This window comes from Schistocerca nitens, chromosome 5 (genome assembly GCF_023898315.1).
Source record: "Schistocerca nitens isolate TAMUIC-IGC-003100 chromosome 5, iqSchNite1.1, whole genome shotgun sequence".
NCBI lineage: Eukaryota > Metazoa > Arthropoda > Insecta > Orthoptera > Acrididae > Schistocerca > Schistocerca nitens.
This window is the reverse complement of record NC_064618.1, coordinates 57,835,926-57,855,834: the sequence shown is the minus strand read 5'-3', so window position 1 is coordinate 57,855,834 and position 19,909 is coordinate 57,835,926. Positions and strand designations below refer to the sequence as shown.

At 42.2% G+C, this 19,909-nt stretch overlaps 1 protein-coding gene across 1 annotated transcript in view; it reads right to left on the bottom strand.

The window, feature by feature from the left end:
• LOC126260277 (atrial natriuretic peptide receptor 1-like) overlaps positions 1 to 19,909 on the bottom strand; it is a 350,450-nt gene that overhangs the window by 55,536 nt on the left and 275,005 nt on the right. The window contains exon 9 of the mRNA XM_049957603.1: positions 13,760 to 13,934. Within this exon, the coding sequence (XP_049813560.1) occupies positions 13,760 to 13,934 (175 nt within the window). The remainder of the gene's footprint in view (positions 1 to 13,759; positions 13,935 to 19,909) is intronic.

Below are 19,909 nucleotides of genomic sequence, written 5' to 3'. Positions count from 1 at the left end.
TCCTTACATTTGTCCTCTAGCCATCCCTGCTTAGCCATTTTGCACTTCCTGTCGATCTCATTTTTGAGATGTTTGTATTCCTTTTTGCCTGCTTCATTTACTGCATTTTTATATTTTCTCCTTTCATCAATTAAATTCAATATTTCTTCTGTTACCCAAGGATTTCTACTAGCCCTCGTCTTTTTACCTACTTGATCCTCTGCTGCCTTCACTACTTCATCCCTCAGAGCTACCCATTCTTCTTCTACTGTATTTCTTTCCCCCATTCCTGTCAATTGTTCCCTTGAAAATTATGTCAGTTCCACCTGCATTAAAAATACTTACTTCATCTCACTTGCAGTTTAATGATACCATTCTTGTTTTTCATATCCATGTGAGTCTTTTGGACCCCATACTAGATTCTAAGCTCAGCTGGCTACCACAACTGCAGAATCTTAAGATGAGAGCCATGTAGCATATTTTCTAAGGGTATAATGCTCACCAGATCTGTGGTAATCCAGTAAAGCATCAAATGCAGTCTGGGCAGTTCTGAATGGTGAGATCTTAGTGAGAACTTGAGATGTGTTAGGTTAAGTGTTTGGTTCACCAGGTCTCTTGATGTAGGCACAGTCAATGGCACTAGTCTCCTTGAACACTTCAGCAACCATTGTAAAGTGTAATGGAGGGGTATTATGAGAGAATATTGGCTTAACCACCTGAATTGTTAGAATACCTCAATCTCGTGGTGTGCTCAATTCCAAAGGGTAAATGTCTGTTGAGGTAAAAAAGTTGTTAGTGGTCAGTCTCTTAAACACCTGCTGCACCCCAGTTGTATTAGCAATCCAGTTGTATTATGCTTGTCCAGATCAGTGGGGCTCAGTATGGACCAAAATTTATGTTCCCAATAAATAATGAGTTCATGATTATTTTCTTTTCTAAAATTAAATGTTTCCAATGGGATGGATGTACCTCACTGAGAGCCTAAACACCTGACCCTGCTAACAAAGGTACTGGAAGTATAATCTTTCATAAAAAACTGGTTGTAAAGCTACAATGAACAAAATGTCACAAAATAATGTTTTCCTTATGATACTGAAAAAGAGATGATAGCACTTCTGTAGGTGCACACATAAAGCTTTTTTTAGGATTAAATTTGTTGAATGGCAAGCAGTAGAAGAGAAGTACAAGAAAAAGTCTCATTGCCAAAATGTCACCTGTATTACAGTGGAATGTAAATGGATTCCAAGTTCATGTGGAAGAACAGAGGCTCTTGACACAAACAAGGTTTGGTCTCCAAGATACTAAGTTTAAAGAAATTGTTGTTCCTGCGCACAGAGATGATAATCTAACACAGAAAGGATGGCATTACTGAGGAAATGACTGAAATTTGTGTGGTCATATTCATCAATGATGAATACCACTCACAACCACTTTCCCTCAACACCAGCTTGCAAGCCATTGAAAGCTTTGTGTTGCCTGAAAACCATATGTCTTGTAAATTCAGGGTGAACTATGCATGTCAACACTGCTACTACTACAGTTATGGAGAGCTGTGAGAGATAGTGGCAGAAAATAAGGATGAATAATCTCTCATTAATAAATGAACCACTTGATCATGGCATAGCACCATTCAGTCATTCAGGTGGAACGAAGTATTCTAGTTCATTATCATACATGAAATTACCTTTTCACCTAAGACTTCCTCCTGGATAACGAATAACCATCAGTTAACAGTTGGCATATTTGGACTGATTCTGGTTGATATGCTAACAGGCATCAAGTGATGTCGCTAGTGTTGTTATCTCCATGAAAAGTGATGACACTGGCAGTGTCCAACAACTTCTCAGTTTATGTGAGAGAACAAAATTAATCCTTAATCTATTAGGAAGGTTAAAATCATGTTTTTCCAAAATGCTTGTAACTATCTATATATTAAAGACAGGATTTTTAATTATTTTTGGATGTTTTTAGTTTGAAATACTTCTGTATTTGTAAATGACTTCAACTCCTTTTCTACTGTGTCATATTTTGATGCTACAATGTGCTCCTTAAGTGAGGTGCTCCAAACGATTTTAGAAGGGCACTAATGATCTTACTGTCAAACATGCCAGCAACTGGCAATAGAATTTGTGAAAAAAAAAACCGCTGCTCAAGAAAGTAGAATTGTTGGACACATTAGAGACACAAGTGCCATATGCAAAATACTTTCAGTGAAACAACTCATCTGGTATCAAGGAATTGCAGATGATGATAATGAAATACATGTCTTGTGTACAACAGTGTATGGAAGTGAACTAAGGGAACATTTGAGAAGACTGGAAGCATCTGAAATGTGGTACTACAAAAGAACGATAAATAGTACACGAAAAAATTATATATAAAACTGACATGTATTGAAAAAAGCATTAGAGGAAAATAAGTTAATTGAAAATCTTCATCTGAGTAATAAGTTAGTGACAATATGCCCAGTAATCCCAAGTTAACTTATCACTGGAAGTAGGAGAGCCAAAAAAGTGTAGTGGTAGATAAAGATCAGAATGTGTAAAACAGATTATGATGGGTATGGATATGTATAATCATATGGAAAGATGAATAGATTTGCATAAAATAAGAAAAAGAAGGGATGGAGAGAGAGAGAGAGAGAGAGGGGGGGGGGGGGGTACCGTTCTGGAAAGATCTTTGATGTGCAGCAGCAACATGTACGCCGCATATTTTCGTGTTACGAAGATATTAATTCGAATTCCACCAAACACCATAAGTTACTTTCTAAGGCATTGAAATCTAGATTGCAACGCACTTTTGTAAGCCAGTCATAGCTCATGTCATGTGATCTCACCAGCTGATGACAACATAGGACACATGATGTAGTCAGCCAATAGCAATATCACTCTTAAATAGCGTGAACGTACAAATAAGAAAAGTTTATGGTTTAGATTAATATACATAGTGTTGCTACGAGAAAAACTGAGGTTTCACATATAATCGTACTCTCAAAGATTAATAAGCTGCAGGAGAAGCTAAGCTTCCACATATAATGTTGATCTTTTTTGTGCGTGTTACACTTTAAGATATATCACATAAATTTGCCAGTAAAATTTTTAATAACAACGTAAATGTCTGATCTTCTGGACTCGAAATTCTTCTAGATGGTCATCCTCAAAGAGTTGATTTATAATTGAGGGTCAAGTGCTCTTTGATTTAAGAAATTCTTCATACATTCTCATATATAGTTCATCTTGTGTAAAAGGAAATTTACTTTGAAAGTAATGCTTTTGAAACCACCATCCGCAATGTTTTTCCGTGACCTGTTAGAAGCTGATTCATTTCAGCAGTTGCCACAGAGTGCCAGATAACAGGCGCCACCACCCCTTGCGCAGCTACGACGACACAGGAAGCCCGTATGTTCGTATGTGTAAAACATTAAAAGATCTTGCACTGTGTCACAAAAGAAGCAAGACATCAGAGGACACTTTCGCGAACCATATTAAAATGCATAATTGGGCTTAAAGTGCACATTCGTATGTCCAGATTCGGATGTAAATTTTCTTGAGTACCAGTACTCTATTATCTCATGTTGACTCTCAGAAAGGTGGATGTAAAACCTGCAAATAATAACATATTTTAGCCTTCTGTAATTATGCGAACGTATTTTAATTCATTTGATAGCTCCCGGCCATAGAAATCTGTTTTGTATTCATTTGATGTGGGAGTAATAAATGAAGAGGAAACAGCAAAATCACTAAACGTAAACATATACCATGTGGAGACTACCCACCTCCCCACCACTACTCAGACTGCTCTGTGCATCAGCCCCGGATCTACGATATTTCCGAACCAGGGCAATACTAGATAGTGGCACCCAGCCACACATCCGTAGCCAGAAGCAGGAGAAGGTACTACCCGTATGAGATTCGAATGCGCATGCACGAGAGACCTCCTGCAACTGCTCAAACAAATCTAATGTCTACAGCTGTCATGTCACACTCATCAGAGGCAATTTGTGGTGGGCAGACAACTTGCACATGAAGTGACAAAAGCGACACATCCAGGCCATTCTGTGGCCATCTCTAAGAGTGATACAAGGCATGACACTCCTCCTACTGATCCTTTGGCCTTCCCCTCCTTGGCTAACCCTTGGGAAGAGGGTCAAGCTTGCCAGCTTGGGTTGAAACCTTTCCGTAGGTACCTGGTTTGTGCCAGGACAGATGGCGAAAGTTTTCCCATGACCAAGCCTTTGTTTTCCATGGAGGTGACCGAAGATAAGTACGGTGAAGTCGAATCCTTGAGTAAAATGCAGTCTGGTTCTTTGCTCATAAAGACATTTTCTGCTGCCCAATACTGAAGCCCTGCATGCTTGTGACCATCTCGGTGACATCCCAGTCTCTGTTGCACCCCACCAATCTTTGAACTTGGTACAGGGCATCATTTTCCACCAGTATCTTCTTCTCAAAACTGACGAGGAGCTCCATGCAAACCTCGAGTGGTGAGGATTTCGATTTATCCACTGTGTACGAGGCCCTAAAAACAATCGCATCTATACAGGTGCCTTTATCCTGGCCTTCGAGGGGGATACCCTCCCAGAGAAGGCCAAGGTGTTGGTGTATCACTGTGATGTAAAACCTTACATTCCACCACCGATGAGATGCTTTTAATGCTTACAGTTTGGACACAGGTGAGTGCCTGTGGTCCCCCACCAGTGTGCGTAAATTGTAATGTGCAGCATACTCCACGTTCTCCAGCCATGCCTGGTGTATGTGAAAGAAAGACTGATCCTTAGATCGACTTACCTACAGGCTTGTCGAAAGTATGACTGGCTCCATCCTGTGCCTATAACTTCTACTTTTGCTTCAGTTATGTCCATTCCCTCTCCTACCCTCTCTTCTTCCAAGCCCCGCCCCATTCGCCCAACAACTTCCTCCCCACCTTCCTTCTTCCACACCCCTTCCCCTCCCCATCAGTAACCCGTACCCACCCCTTCGGGTGCTGCTCCCCCTCCTCCGCTGGAGAAACGCTCCCCTTTTTCGGCAGCTGCCAGTACTGGAGCTCCCTCCCGGGACTCCTCTTCCCAGCACCCCCCTGAAAGGCGATCTGCGGCTCCACATCGGCCGCGTGATCCGCAGCTGGTGGGCGTCAAGATCGCCAGATGTAAGTCTGTGCCTGATCTTGCTGCAGTCTGCCCTTCTCTTCCTTCACTAGAGAAGAAGCAGAAACACAAAAACAAGGAAAAGGCCCCTCTGGTACCCCCTGAGGTGCCACCTTCCCCTCCTCCAGCCAATGAACCAACAGTGTCTGTCTCCACCTATATCGACTTTACCCAATCCTTATCAGTGGCGGATGGCTACTCGGCGGCATGGCCGGCTCCAGCCCCTTTCACTTCCCATTTGGACTCCAGCTTGATAATCCTTCAGTGGAATGATAATGCATATTTGTGTCACCTCCTGGTGTTGCAGCGCCTTCTTTCTTCCTACTCTGCTGCTTGCATTTCTCTCCAGGAGACCCATTTTGTCAATTATTATTCACCCACCCTTCGTGGGTTCCACACTTTCTGTCAGAACCAAATTGGCCCCTTTCAGCTTCTGGTGGTGTTTGCACCTTGGTCCGCAAGGACATTGTTAGTAAATGGGTTCCCTCCATACCACTCTGGAAGCAATCGCTCTCAGGGTCCATCTGGCCACTCCAATGACAATCTGTAATCTCTACCTTCCGGCTGACAGGCCACCCACATCCCTTGCCCTAACCACCCTTCTTCAACAACTCCCTTCTCCCTTGCTGCTTCTAGGGGACTTTAATGCCCACAACCCTCTTTGGGGTAGTCACATGACTACTGCCCTGGGAAGGACAGTTGAAGCTGTTCTGGCAGGGCTTGACCTCTGTCGACTAAACACTGGCGCTCCCACACACTTTAGTGTGGCACACAGCACTTTCTCTGCCACTGACCTCTCCATCTGCAGTCTTGGCCTTCTTCCTTCCAATCAGTGGGGTGTCCACAATGACTTATGTGACAGCAATCGTTACCAAATTGTTTTGACCTTCCTTCAGTGTATCTTGCTCCGTCACCCACCCAGGTGGGCTTTCTCTAAAACTGAATGGGGTGCCTCCTCCTCTGCTACCATCCCCACTGTACTACCACACAGCAGTATTAATGAGCCTACACAAACTTTGACTGCTGCCATTCTTTCCACAGCTGCTTCAGCCATCCCTTCTTCCTCGGATTCCCCCCATCAGAAGATGGTACCTAGGTGGACTCCGAAATTGCTGCAGCCATAAAAGACTGCCGCTGTGCTCTGCAACACTTCATGCGGCACCATTCTACTGCTCTCTTTCTGGTCTTTAAATGATTCTGCGCCCAGGCCTGTTACGTAATAAAATTTCAGAAACAGATTTTCTGGGAAAGACATTTGGCTGCCATATTTCCACACACCCCCTCTTCACAAGTCTGGGCGAAACTCAGGCGAATTTTTGGCCATCATCTTCCCACCAGTATTTTAGGAATTTCTGTGTATGGTGGTGTCCTTACCCGTCCAGACTTTGTAGCAGAGCATTCCGCTCAACAGTTTGCCCAAGCCTCTGCATCACCTCAGTATCCACTCATGTTCCTCCTCTTGAAAGAGCTCTCAGAATGACTGCCTTTGTCTTTCGTTTCTCGCTGCTTGGATTCTTATAATGCCCCATTTAGCAAGTGGGAATTCGTTAGGATTGTTTACTGACCCTTTTCAACCACCTGTGGAGTGAGGGGGTATTTCCTACTCAGTGGCAGGAAAGCATTGTTATTTTGGTGTTGAAAGCATTGTTATTTCGGTGTTGAAGCCTGAGAAGCCCCCACTCCAGGTGGATAGCTACCGTCCAATCAGCCTTACCAACAACCTCTGTGAGCTCCTTGAACACCTGGTGAGTTGGCAGCTGTTTTGGATCCTTGAATCCCGCGACGTTTTGTCATTGACTCAAGGTTGTTTTCGCTGTGGCTGCCCTATGGTGGATAACTTGGTCCAGCTGCAGTCTGCTATCTGGTCGGCTTTTGCCCATCAGCAGCACCTCATTGCAGTCTTCTATGACCTGCATAAAGCCTATGACACCACCTGGCACCACCACATCCTCACCACCCTTCACGAATGGGGCCTTCATGGCATTCTGCCTGTTTCTATATGTAACTTCCTTTCTTGTCACTCTTTCCGTGTCCAAGTTGGTTCCTCCCACAGCACTTCCCTTCAGCAAGAAAATGGGGTTCCACAGGATTCTGTGCTGAGCGTCCCTCTCTTTCTCGTAGCCATTAATGGACTGGTCATGGCTACTGGGCCAACGGTGTCGCCCTCTTTGTATGCTGATGATTTTTGTGTCTACGTCGCTTCCTCCATTATGGGCGCTGCAGAACACTGTCTACAGGAAGCAATCCACTGGGCGCAATCTTGGGCTCTCTCCCATGGTTTTCACTTTTCGGTGGCCAAGTCATGTGCCATGCATTTCTGCCCCATCCCGACCTGTTTCTCGGTGGCAAATCCCTCTAAGTGGTGGACAACCATTGCTTCTTGGGTCTGGTCTTTGATGCCTGGTTGACATGGCTGCCTCATGTTCGCCAGCTGAAGAGGATGTGCTGGTTACATCTCAATGTTCTTAGATGTCTGCGCAATACCACCTGGGGTGCAGACCGCTCTGTTCTACTGCAATTGTACAAAGTGCTGGTCCAGTCTCGTTTGACTATGGGAGTCCTGTCTATGGTTCCGCATCACCCTCGACAGACCCCATCCACCATTGTGGGGTACGACTTGCGACTGGTGCCTTCCGGACTAGCCCAGTGATTAGCCTTCTTGCAGAGGCGGGGATTCCACTGCTGCAAGTTTTGCGCCAACAGCTATATCTTTTGTGCTCCTCATTCACTGCACCCCAAAGGACCCTAATTATGGTCTCCTTTATCCAGACACGGAGATCAACCTCATGCGGTGGCAGCCACAATGTGGGCTTACCATGGCTGCCCACATTCAGTCGCTCTTTTCTGACCTCCATCACTTCCCTTTACCATTTACTACCTCTTTTCTCCTCTTACCCCTCCATGGTGCGCCTCTCGGCCACAGCTCTGTCTTGATCTCTCCATCAATTCAAAGGGTTCTGTCCCTCCAGAGGCCCTTCACCACCAATTCTACTGTCTCCACAGTTCATTCCAGGGTTCAGAAGTGATTTATACTGATAGCTCCATGGTTGCTGGTCACACTGGTTATGCTCACACCTATGGCTGTTGTGTTTTTACCGCAGAATTGGTAGCCATCCTGTGCGCACTGGACCATGTCTGCTTCTGCTCAGGACTGTCTTTCACTATCTGTAGTGACTCCTTGAGCAGTTTACCAGCTGTCGGCCAGTGCTTCCCTCACCACCAATTGGTCATAGCTACCCAGGACTCCCTTTCTCTCCTTGATCAACGTGGATGCTCAGTGGTTTTTATTTGGACCCCAAGCCATGTTGGGATCCCTGGCAATGAAGTTGCCGATTGACAGGCTAAATTGTCTACTAACCGGCCATCCCTTGCTATTGGCATTCCAGAAATAGACGTTTGCTCAGCATTATGTCATAAGGTATTGGGACTTTGGAGTGCAGAATGACACTTTCTTCCTTCGCCGAACAAGCTCGGGGCGATAAAGGATTCTACAACTATGTGGTGGTTCTCCTTACAGGCCTCTCATAAGGTTGGCTCTGCATCAGCCATACTTGGCTGACTCACAGTTATCTCCTCCATTGTAAGGACCCTCCTCTCTGTCATTGTGGATCGATGTTGACTGTGGTTCACCTCTTATTGGACTGTCCCAACTTAACTGCCCTGAGATGGACTCTTAGCTTTCCTGACACACTACCAGTGACTGATCTCATTTTACGGTTTCTTCGTGATGGGGTTTTATCACTTTATTTAAGGGTGGGACCTTCAACCTTATTGGTGGGTGGAGGGGATGGCAGGCCGTCTTTCTCCCCCCCCTTCATCCTGATTGGACTGGCTTTGACTGGGCTTGGTGGTTCAACCCCTCCCTGCGCCTTCCCACTCCTTTCCTTATGGGGTCTGTTTTATCTTTAGTGTCTATCTTGTCTACCTGTGCTTCTTCCTTCATGCTCATGTCATTGGTCGCTTTCTTTCCCTTCCCTCTTCTTCTGCCTTTTTCCTTCCTTCTCTGCCAATCATTTATAATTTTATGGCCATTGTAGTTCCCTCTTATAGTGTCAGGTTTTATCAGTTTTAGTTATTCCAAGGTCGGAGGGACTGATGAGAGCGTAATTTGGTCCCTTCTCCAATCCAACCAACCAACCGTGCTGACAATCTGTGGGACTCTGCATGGGTATGTGTTTTGGTGCAAACAATCCTATTTTGTGACACAAGGTACATGATGGAAATGTACAATCTTCCGTGGCATAGTGAAGAATACGTCTGTCCACTAGCTGCTTAGGGCCATTGACATCCTGTGTGGAATTGAGTATGGGCCTCCTGAACCGATTGACTGTATGTTAGCTTTAGCTATGGGATTTCGACCAACACAAATAGCAATGGCATTTTCACAAACAGCCAAAATTTAAATGCATTTGTGAACAAGAAACCCACTATGTAACATTTCCTTATTGTGGTGTGCGTACTGTAAGACCTTCGGTACACACACCATCAGATTATTTGACTTGTCACTCTAACGAAGTAGGTGAGTGTCAGCAATATGTCTCTTGGTCTTATCGTGGCGTGTTTATCTTCTGCCGTTAGGTCAGACAATAGAAATGCCACTTGCATGCTTAGAGTAGCAGATTGACGGTGACCAACTTTAAACAGAACTTGATTAATTTTCACACACATTTATTAAAATAATAAAAATCATAGATATTACGTAACTTGACTCTGGATGCTGTTTACAATTGACAATCTGAAGTTCCTTTGGTCTTGGTATGTTAATCTTATTCTCACGTATCTCTGATACTTGACAAAGTGTCTATACATTTCTCTTCATGGCTATATACAGGAATATGATAATCTTATTAGGTGCAGACTGAAACTTGACTATAGACTGGTACAGACAAATGCAGACTAATGCAGACTGACTAATCGGAGGTCTGTACACTCGTTATAATACCTCGCGCATTCATGTATCACTGCGCGAGTGTGATCCGCGAGGAGAAAAAGTTCTACGTTAGCAGCAATCTCATTAGCTCCGTGACATATTAATGCGTGGATCGGCGGAAGCAGAATTTGGTCCGTCTCTAAGATAGCGCCATCTCGTAGTGTGGAGACGGACGAGCGCTGCGTCTGCGCTGTTGTGCTTAGTGGGGCGCGCTCTAGTGGGAAAGTTGTGTACACGCTGACTATGCAGAACTATGTACACATCACTTATATACAGACTGTAGATGGTTTTGTTTGTAAATAGTTTTTGTGATTGTGCTGAAACACTGACCGTTTACATGTTCAAGCATGTAGTACATATCATTCCAGTTTGAGGTTTGTTGCATGCCACCTTTATGGTATTGCAATTTTAAGAGCCAGCAGTGTAATTTTAATAGTAATAGAAAGGTAGCACTCCACTCATAGAAATCTTTAGGCTGAATAAATATTATATTATTCGACTCTGAAACAATTCATATATTTTATGTGAAGTTCATGATGACTGGGTAAATGACCTAGTTATACAGATGCTTATGATCATTATTCCTCATGCTACTATAAATGAGGCACTGAGAGCACAAGCGGACTAACCCCGGAGAAGTCAATATGGAGGAAACAGGTCTCATAATACGGGCCCACAAAATAATGTATGTTTGTGATACATTGCAGCCTTGTAACATGCATATGATGTAACTGTGGTTTTATTGAACAATATTTTGACATAGATAAATTACAAAAGTACTATATAGTAGAATATTAGCAGTTTTGTTGTGGCTTAGTCCATTTTCGCTCCAAGTAGTTGAACATTCTCAATGACAGGTCCGTTAGTACGCTGATGCATGTGACAATAGTATTCATTACTAGTATACATTGTACACATTACATGTAACATTTTACATTGGTTTCTGTATTGTTACGCATTGTGTTACATTTCAAAATCATCCACAGGCAACGTTTCTACAGCATTTGATGACGTTTGTAAAGTTTTGTAGAAATCATGATGAAGTGGAGGTACATACGGAAGCAAACTTAGCAGATCCTTCTTTTTTGCCTCTGTAATTACATTTCCATTAGGATAAAGCAGTTCGAGATTGCTGATGCATGTGGATGTTCGTTTGGCCACATCAATTTCCTGAAATGGCTCTTGGTTTTGGTTCGAGTATTTATACAATATTTTGAATCTGTTGGTTGCTTCATACCGCAGCCACTGTATGTTCAACCATTGTACTTTACAATTGCCAGAAGACATTTTTCGATTCGTGATGTTTCTTTCGAGTTGTTTTGTTGAAAAGAAACATTCCGCATTCATATTAATTACCTTGAATGGATTCCTTTTTCTGGCACTCACTACCACATCATTCCAGTGTTTAGGACGGTAAATATTAGGAAAATACTTTTTTCGTTTCTGAACTAAGCCAAAATCCTGATCACAGGGCAGGTACGAGTGTCCGCTAACTAAAAATTTATGGTCTATTTCCTTCACAGAGAACTCTGAGCTGTTGACAATGTATTGGCACAGTACAGCAACCTTTATGTTTCTATTCTGGCCTCCGCATTGATCAGAGTACATAATTAGTTTTTCAGTCCTGACAAAATTGCGTATGAAGTACAGCAAACAAGAACCAATTTCTTGTGGCCCTCTCGACGCAATGGATTCATGCCACAGAAACATGTATACATCATCATTGTGCATATTGTGGATGCCAAAGCAATATGTCCACAACTGACGTTTGTAATAGCAAACTCCAGTTGAGATGATCGGTGTAGGCAAAGTTTTCATCAAATCAAATGTTATCACTGTAACGTTACCATCTGATTTGCTAAGCAATGTATCACTATGTAAACCTGCCCGTGCATACGCAGCTTTTTGCTGATGGAATTCACGTTCTGCAATTAACTCCGTCCTCTCCTTATCATTATCGGCAGCTGTTATTTTTACCTGCAAAGCATCACATGTTCGACAAGAGTCGGACACTGGTGGATGAAATGACAAATTGAAGTTTTCGTAAAAAATTTTGCGGAAAATAAAATGAGAAACGGGCATTTGCTCCTCTGCACAGTACAGTGAATACATGACTGATAAATTTAAATCTGGTCCTAAATACTTTCTACCGTTATTTTTATGATACGCATAATGGCTTTCATACGCCGGGAATTTTTCTATGAAACGTTTTACTACATCAACTTTGTGGCGAGGTGTTTTATTACCAGGTTCACCTTTACCTCTACCATCACGAGGAGGGGTGGCTTTTTCCCCTTTATTCTTGAGTACCCTATCGATTCTTCCAGCAGATACGACTAAAGTATTCTGAAAGAATCTTTTGCACACCCTCGTTTCAGACCCATTTGAATTGAGCAAGTAATACAATCTCGTCTTCTCCCTACGTGAATGTTGCTGACCTACGTAAGACCGTGCTTTATCAACGACTTTAATCATGGTAAACAGGAAAGCCGACTGCAGATCGTGGCTGCCTAAATTATAAAACTCATTGAACACTTGTTCCTGCTGTTCTTCGTTGATGTGTTTGTGGCACTCATACCGGCACGTACACTCGCTGATTTTCCGCAATTCCTTTCGAGGTACAAGGTTACCCTTACGGTTTACATACTCTTGACCTAGAGCTCTCCGTTCTTTCCTAACGTTACGAAGCCATTTATCTTCGTTTCTAAGGCGCTTCTTTCCTCGGCTCCGTACCACGGCATCGTCGTTCGTCTCTGGCACGTCCTCTGGAACAGTTGTTGCTGCAGCCGTGCTCGCTCTCGCGTCTCCCGGCACTTCCCCATCGGACGCAAACATCTCTGTAATAACAATATCCATCCCTCAATGTAATATTAACTACACTACAGTAATGGTCAACGTGTGCATTGGTATCCACAGGCGAAGCAATTGCTCAACACAACTCGGCGGGCGGTAAAACATTGTTGTACACATAACATTACAAGTGATCGTTACTTGATTACACAAAATAGCAATACATAAAGTATTGTTTGTATGTCATTCTGTTTTCGTATGGAAAACAACCTGCATTTTCTGAACAAAGTCACCATTCGAGATACGGTACATCTAGACGTGTTTGCATATGAACGCGTTAGTGTACAATCGACAATGTTATCCGCAAAAAAGGAATGGAACACAATAAAAACTAACCTTCCAATTGCTCCTCCACGCTTTTCGCAGGGGCTGCCATGCTGATCAACTGAAATACACGTCCACGTGGTCACTGGTCCAATACGTTGTTCCACACTAAATACACAAGTCTTTCGTTCGCCGGCGTCACGCGCAATGGCAGTGGACGGAGAGCATAGAGCACAAATGGACTATGACGCATAGTCCACTCCTGCTCTCAACGGTATCTATCGGCGGTTGAGTGCAACAGCAATGTTTACGTTGCTACATTAGACAAACCTTCAGATAAACAAACAGATCAACATGCATTGCATAATACTCGTATACTGTTATCACAACATGTCAATACCTCAAATTCACAAAAAGTGTGGGTTAGTCCGCTTGTGCTCTCAGTGCCTCAAATGGATGTGGAAAGAGAGTGAATAACTATGTGGCATAAAATACCCTTCATGATGCAGCATACAGGGCTTTTCAGAGTACCTAAGTATCTACTAATTTGAATGTCACATGTACAACTGCACTGACAGTTGTTCAATTTTCACCTGAATGTATACCAATCCGAATTTTGAGCTGTGTGTCTGGACGATGCTTTATCGTGAAAGACTTCACTGCATCTAGGATAGCAATAGCCATTAATCCAATTTCCTTTGCATGATCATCTCCATTCCTCTTAGGCAAACCAGATACAACCATGTAGGCATCACCAATTGTCTCCACCTGAAAACCAACAAACACTTCAGTTTCATAATTATAAACAATGTATGAGTTTAGGTCAAAAATAAATGAGCCTTTAGTAATAACATTTTTATTTTAAAAAAGAATCAAATTTACTGCTTTATTGTTTTTACATGTAATTACCCATCTTATTAATGCATTTTTGCTAATCCCCAATTAACTTTTTAAAGCTACTTTCATGGGAAGGGGAAGAAAGTAACCAAAACAAATTTAAGCAAACAGTTGCATCTACAAATTGATGATGAAGTGCTCTGCACCAAGAGATTTTTTGAGTAATCATCTTACAGAAGTCATTCAATGAAATTCTGGGCTGTAAACTGGACAGTCAGGGACAGTCCAGTGCATATTGGTAAATTTTTGTTCGCTTAGTGTTGCAATATGAGGCCTGGCATTGTAGTGGAGATGTAACACTCCTCTGATCTATATAAAGTGCCTTTATAAGGGGTAGGCAGCTTAAATATTGTGAGTAACATCAAGTTGTAGGCTGTGTTAAAGGTCTGATGTCTCTGCAGGAAACAGGCCAGCAGAAAGTTTTTGCATTCCCACAATACTGCAGCCATGGACTTACCATCAGATGACCATGGCCTGGCTTTTACTGGTGACAGCTTGCCTCTCCAATCACTTCATTGTGGCTTGCTTTCAGTCTGTGGTGTAGTGATGTTCTCAGATATCATCAGATTTGCCAATTTTTACCAATAAAGTACCCAGTCTTCCTAATGCTTAATCAGAACAGACAGAACAGAGATTCAAGTCTTGGTCCAGCACACAGTTTTAATCTGCCAGGAAGTTTCAGTGAAATGAAATGGTATCTTTAGAATACGACTACTGGTGTACCACAGAAATCAATATTGGATCTGCTGCTGTTCTTCCATCATATATTGAAGAAGCAGAAATAGTTCTCATTGCCAGTGATGCAAGTATTATAACCAAGCCTAACAAAGTAACTTCAACACTTTAAAATGTCACTGGATTTGGGTAAAATACAATACAGTGAATCCAGTACAGCACAATGCCTGGTTACATCATTATAAATCATGCATGAGAGTAAATCAGTCAATCAAACAGCATATTCTAAATTCTTAGTGTTTATATGGATAAGAACCTGAACGGGAAGTAGATGTTTTCAGCTGTACTTCATCAGTGACCATCTGTTAAAAAGAGACAACACCACTTTCTGCATTAGAAGAGACGGGAAAACTATGAAATTTCAAAGACAAAAATATTTCCACTCCACAAATGAGGACCTTCTCAAAGTCTTTGGGGTGCAACATCTTGCAATTTGCAGTCATAAAATTACAAATTCAACAGTCCATCTGGTACAATATTAGTCCAAACTATTGAGACGAGAACCACCTTGGTTCAGTTCAAGGCTGTTAAAAGTTAGATGTACTGACCAATTTGAGGTTGCTTTGGCGGTTTCCCAAATCTATCTTGTTGATTGCTGACACATGTTACGCATGATTCAAACCCAAAGAATGTAGTTTTCTAAATGCATTTATTGAACATTAACTATGACAGTAAGCATGAAATGCTGTAAATCCACTCACATTACTATATCTAAAGTTTTGTAAACATACAGTGGGCTAAACATGGTGTCAAAGCTGCATAACCATTTTTAAAGTTCATATGTATATTTTCTAGATGGGGAGGTACTTTAGTTGTTAAATCAGAGAGGTGACATAATATTCATAATGGTTATCTTGTACTCTATTTTTATTGGCCCTACTGTGAACAAAGGCATTCACTGACAAACGAGGAGCCACCTGTGAAACAACACATGTTGTGTACCAGCTGTTATGTAAACACTTTTTTCATTTTACACTAGTACAACTACCACCAAGTTACCAGTCAGTATGAATGGACATAGACAGAGGGTGTAGGCTGGCATCACACAATATCCTGTTGCAGAACATGGCTCTACAACATGATAGTCTTGACCTCGGCACCTGTTTCAGCACATGTGCCATCTGGATTCTTCCCCCAGACACTAACTTTTCACAACTGCTCGGGTGGGAATTTGCATTGCAGCATGTTCTTAGTTCTCACCACCCACCTGGCCTTAATTTACATTAATTGCTTTGGCCTCAGCATTTATTCTCAGTAATTATTCCTTCTTCAATTTTAGTTTTCTCTATCTCGTAATTTATGACCTGTCTGAATCCCACCCACCCGCCGCCACCACCTCAACTGCATATAATGCACTTAGCTTTCTGCTTTTCTTAACTCTTGCACAATGCTTTCCTTCTCATTCCGTCTGGTTTCTCTCCCCTGGCTGGGGTTCTGGATGACTTTTCTAAGTCTCCCTGTTTCCCAAAACTTGCCTGTCTTTCTTCAGTTTCAATTTTTTCACTACTGATCCCTTACAGCAGAATAGGTTTGAATATTATAAATGCAATGAAGAATAATTTTTACAGTGAAGTTTTTACAACTCAGTTTCATATATTTTAGAAATATCCTTAAGTACTAATGCCAATTATGTTTATTTCAAATATTTGGCTATCTTGTAAAATGGGGATTTGAGTAACGAATCACAAATCTTAACTTTGAAAATATTATAGGGCAATGTCTGAGCAGGTATTGGAAGATTATTAGAAAGTTTTAAACATGCTATTTTGTGAGTGTTTGCAGTCTTTGTGAGTCTGTGTCTCAGTATATCAAGATTCAGTTTGTCTCTGGAATTGTGAGGGTGTATTGTCTCTCAGTGGTGAAATTTATGTATATGTATAGATTAATTACAATTAATATCTGGAGCACGGTAAAGAGGAGACAGCAGTGTTCCTTAGTTGCAACTTGTTCATTATCCTGATTACTTTTGTAATTTCATTGACATAGCTGGAATGTCCCCATAGCAGTCAGCCACAGGATATGTGCAACTGAAATAGGGCAAAGTATGTAATATTCAGATGTGGGATGGCCAGGGTGTTGGACTGTTCCTTCCAATCCACCGATCTAGACATTACTCCCCTCTCCTGACATTACACCCCTTGATTTTTTTTTATGGGGGTATATAAAGGACAGAGTCTTAGTCACACCAGCTGCTGACATCAACAAACTGAAGGCTAGAATACAAGCTGCTGTGGGTACTGTGACAGAACACGTTACGAAACACCTGGTGGGAACTGGAATACTGTCCCAACATTCTCTGAGCTACCAAGGGAGCACACGTTGAGGTTTACTAACGTAAGTGGTCTTAAAAAGTAGTAACACTAACCTATGTAACGACATCAAATGTAAATAATTATGTCAAACGGTTTTTCTGTAATAAATTGTTATAATCAGGGCAAGACTTTGTGCTCACCCTGTATTTCATGGTCATGTCCATAACTAACAACAGACCCACACAACAAATTAAATGTCTTATTGCACCACAAACAGCAAACCAACAACACATAACAAAAATGCATAAACAAAAATATGTATTTGATAACTCACTGAAAAAGCTTCCAAACCTTATGTCCTGAACTACAAACACTGCCAACGACTTCATACATCCAACACCAAGGCTCAAATTAACCCAATACAGCACATTACACTCAGTGCGCATGCATGGGCGCACACACACACACACACACACACACACACACACACACACACACACCACCACCACCACCACCACCACCACCACCACCAGAGGGCACCATCAAACACAACAAGACGACATCTACAAACACAACCAAGTCAAACTCCATGCCGTAATGACGTCACACACCACAACACTCTTATGTCACAGGTCAAAGTAGATGGGTGGAACTGGATACTTCCATTGAACCCAAACCTTACAGTAAACTGATGTATAGATGTTATTTGTGTACCAGTCTAAAGTGTTCTGACATAGAGACAATAGCAGTATACTGCTCAGATGCTGACTGCAGACTTAGGGGTATAGTTAGCTAGACTGGCGTAAGAACATGATGCAAATTCTGAAAATACATAATGCTGTTAGGTTAAATTCTGCTATTTGGCAGAAACTCTTAAGATTTTACTATGAAAAATGTTTCACGTTACTAATTCACAAAATTATATGGAATATTATTAGTAAGTGGTTTCCCAAGTTCCATATGTATGAGTATGGTTTCCATCTTGAAATCAGTTAATGAGACATGTTGTCTGATTCAGAAAGAAATATAGCATTAAAATTTTACAGTCGGAGTTTGACACTTTGCAGACAGTAAAGCAAAACAGATGATCGAAATTTGGAGGGTCCAGACATTTAATGTCGGTTATTTGATAAGTTAGTTACTTTCAGCTAATTCAAAATATGTCCTCAAAAAGTTGGGAGTGCCAGCTTTCAAAAGAGTGGTAATAATACTCCTTCTGCTACTTACTTGCTCACAATGCTTTTCCTGTGATATGACCGCCATAGGATTCATTAGGTGTCACTTTTAATTACCCAGGCTTCCAGTAAGAACAACTGCCTCATTATACTCATGAACATAAATATAAACAACTGAGCTATAAGCTTAACTGAGATTTCAATTAGATAATAATTATACACTGTCCTGTACAAATGGTATATTACATGTGCACTGCATTAGATACAGAATGAAAAAGATACAGAATGAAAAAGTGAAAAATTTTTAGTTATTTTTGGAAGCAGGTTACACCCCAATTCTCTCTGTCTCATGTTCTCCCCCGCAGCATGTAAATTATTGTTGCTTCCAGGTAGTTATCTGCTTGATCCCTGAGAGTTTATAGAGATGAAAATCCCTCTGTTATCTTTGGCTATAGGCATTTTTATAAGACAGTTGAAGAGCTAAATGTGGTAAACCTTAGCACCCAATGTATGTCTATGTTGACCTCTCTTACATGTTTTTCTCATTGCCATTCGACAAATATGATCAGGCGTGTCTTTTCATCATAGAAAGACAAATTTATTGTTCATTCAGTTATTAGCATCACGTACCCCCCGCAGCAGTGAAGATGTTGGTGCATGTCTGCATTCAGCACTGCCTGGCAGCTGCTGCAACACTTCACAGAATTCATGCTACACAACTGTCAGAGCAGTTCAGACATCATTCAATCAGTCATCAAGAGATGGACTCATAGTCAAAAAGTGTCACTTTATGAGTCACAGTAAAATCAAAAATGGAGTATTTCATAATGCAGTAAAGTATTGTAGCAAGTAAACTTCAATAACTCCCAGAGAATGTTCTGATAGCTGAAAGGATCCATTAGTGTGAAACTATCTGAAACTAAATTCAGATGAAACTGCAAGAACTCAAGAAAGCCCCACCATTCCCTCAGTTTGATTAACCTCTTATTGTTATTTTGGATTCTCTGTGTGTTAGGCAGGTAGTGTGGTGACATCATCACTTCTTACGAGCAATTACTCTAATTAAGCTCTACCCTCTTCATCCTGCTTTGCAAGGATGCATGACCAAGAACACCTACCCTTCTACACTGTAGTAACACGTTTCACGTTTCCGTCAACACTTCACCTAGTGTAGACTGGGAACTGTCCGCTAGGCATGCCCGATCTGAACTCACTGGGGCACGGCCCATGCTGCCTGAGTTGTTACGCCGGTGCTGCCTGAGTTGTTGTTCCGCCAGCAGAGGGTGTGATCAAATTCTCGCATCCTCTGGTGGAAAGGACTTTACTTGCATGCCAAAGTGTGCCTCTCGCGATCTTTCTGGTGGCTACTGCGCTCCTCCTCCTCCGGGGGGTGAAGCCACTGTGATCCACTGCGTCGGAAGGTGGAGCGTCGTGCAGTAGTAATGACCTCCATGTCCATTGGAAGGATGGAGTCAGGGGGATCTGCCAACCCTCGAGCCGGAACCTTCGAATACGGTTGGAAGTGACCCACATGACCAGAGCCCAGGACAGAACGAGCGACAAGCCGTCGAACTCCGGATCCCGGTCCACCTCGGGAGGGGCAAGACCCAGTGGCGGGGACGATGGGGAAGGGACGACCACAGGTGAACCAGCCTCCTGAGAAACCAGGCCTGTGAGGGGGGAC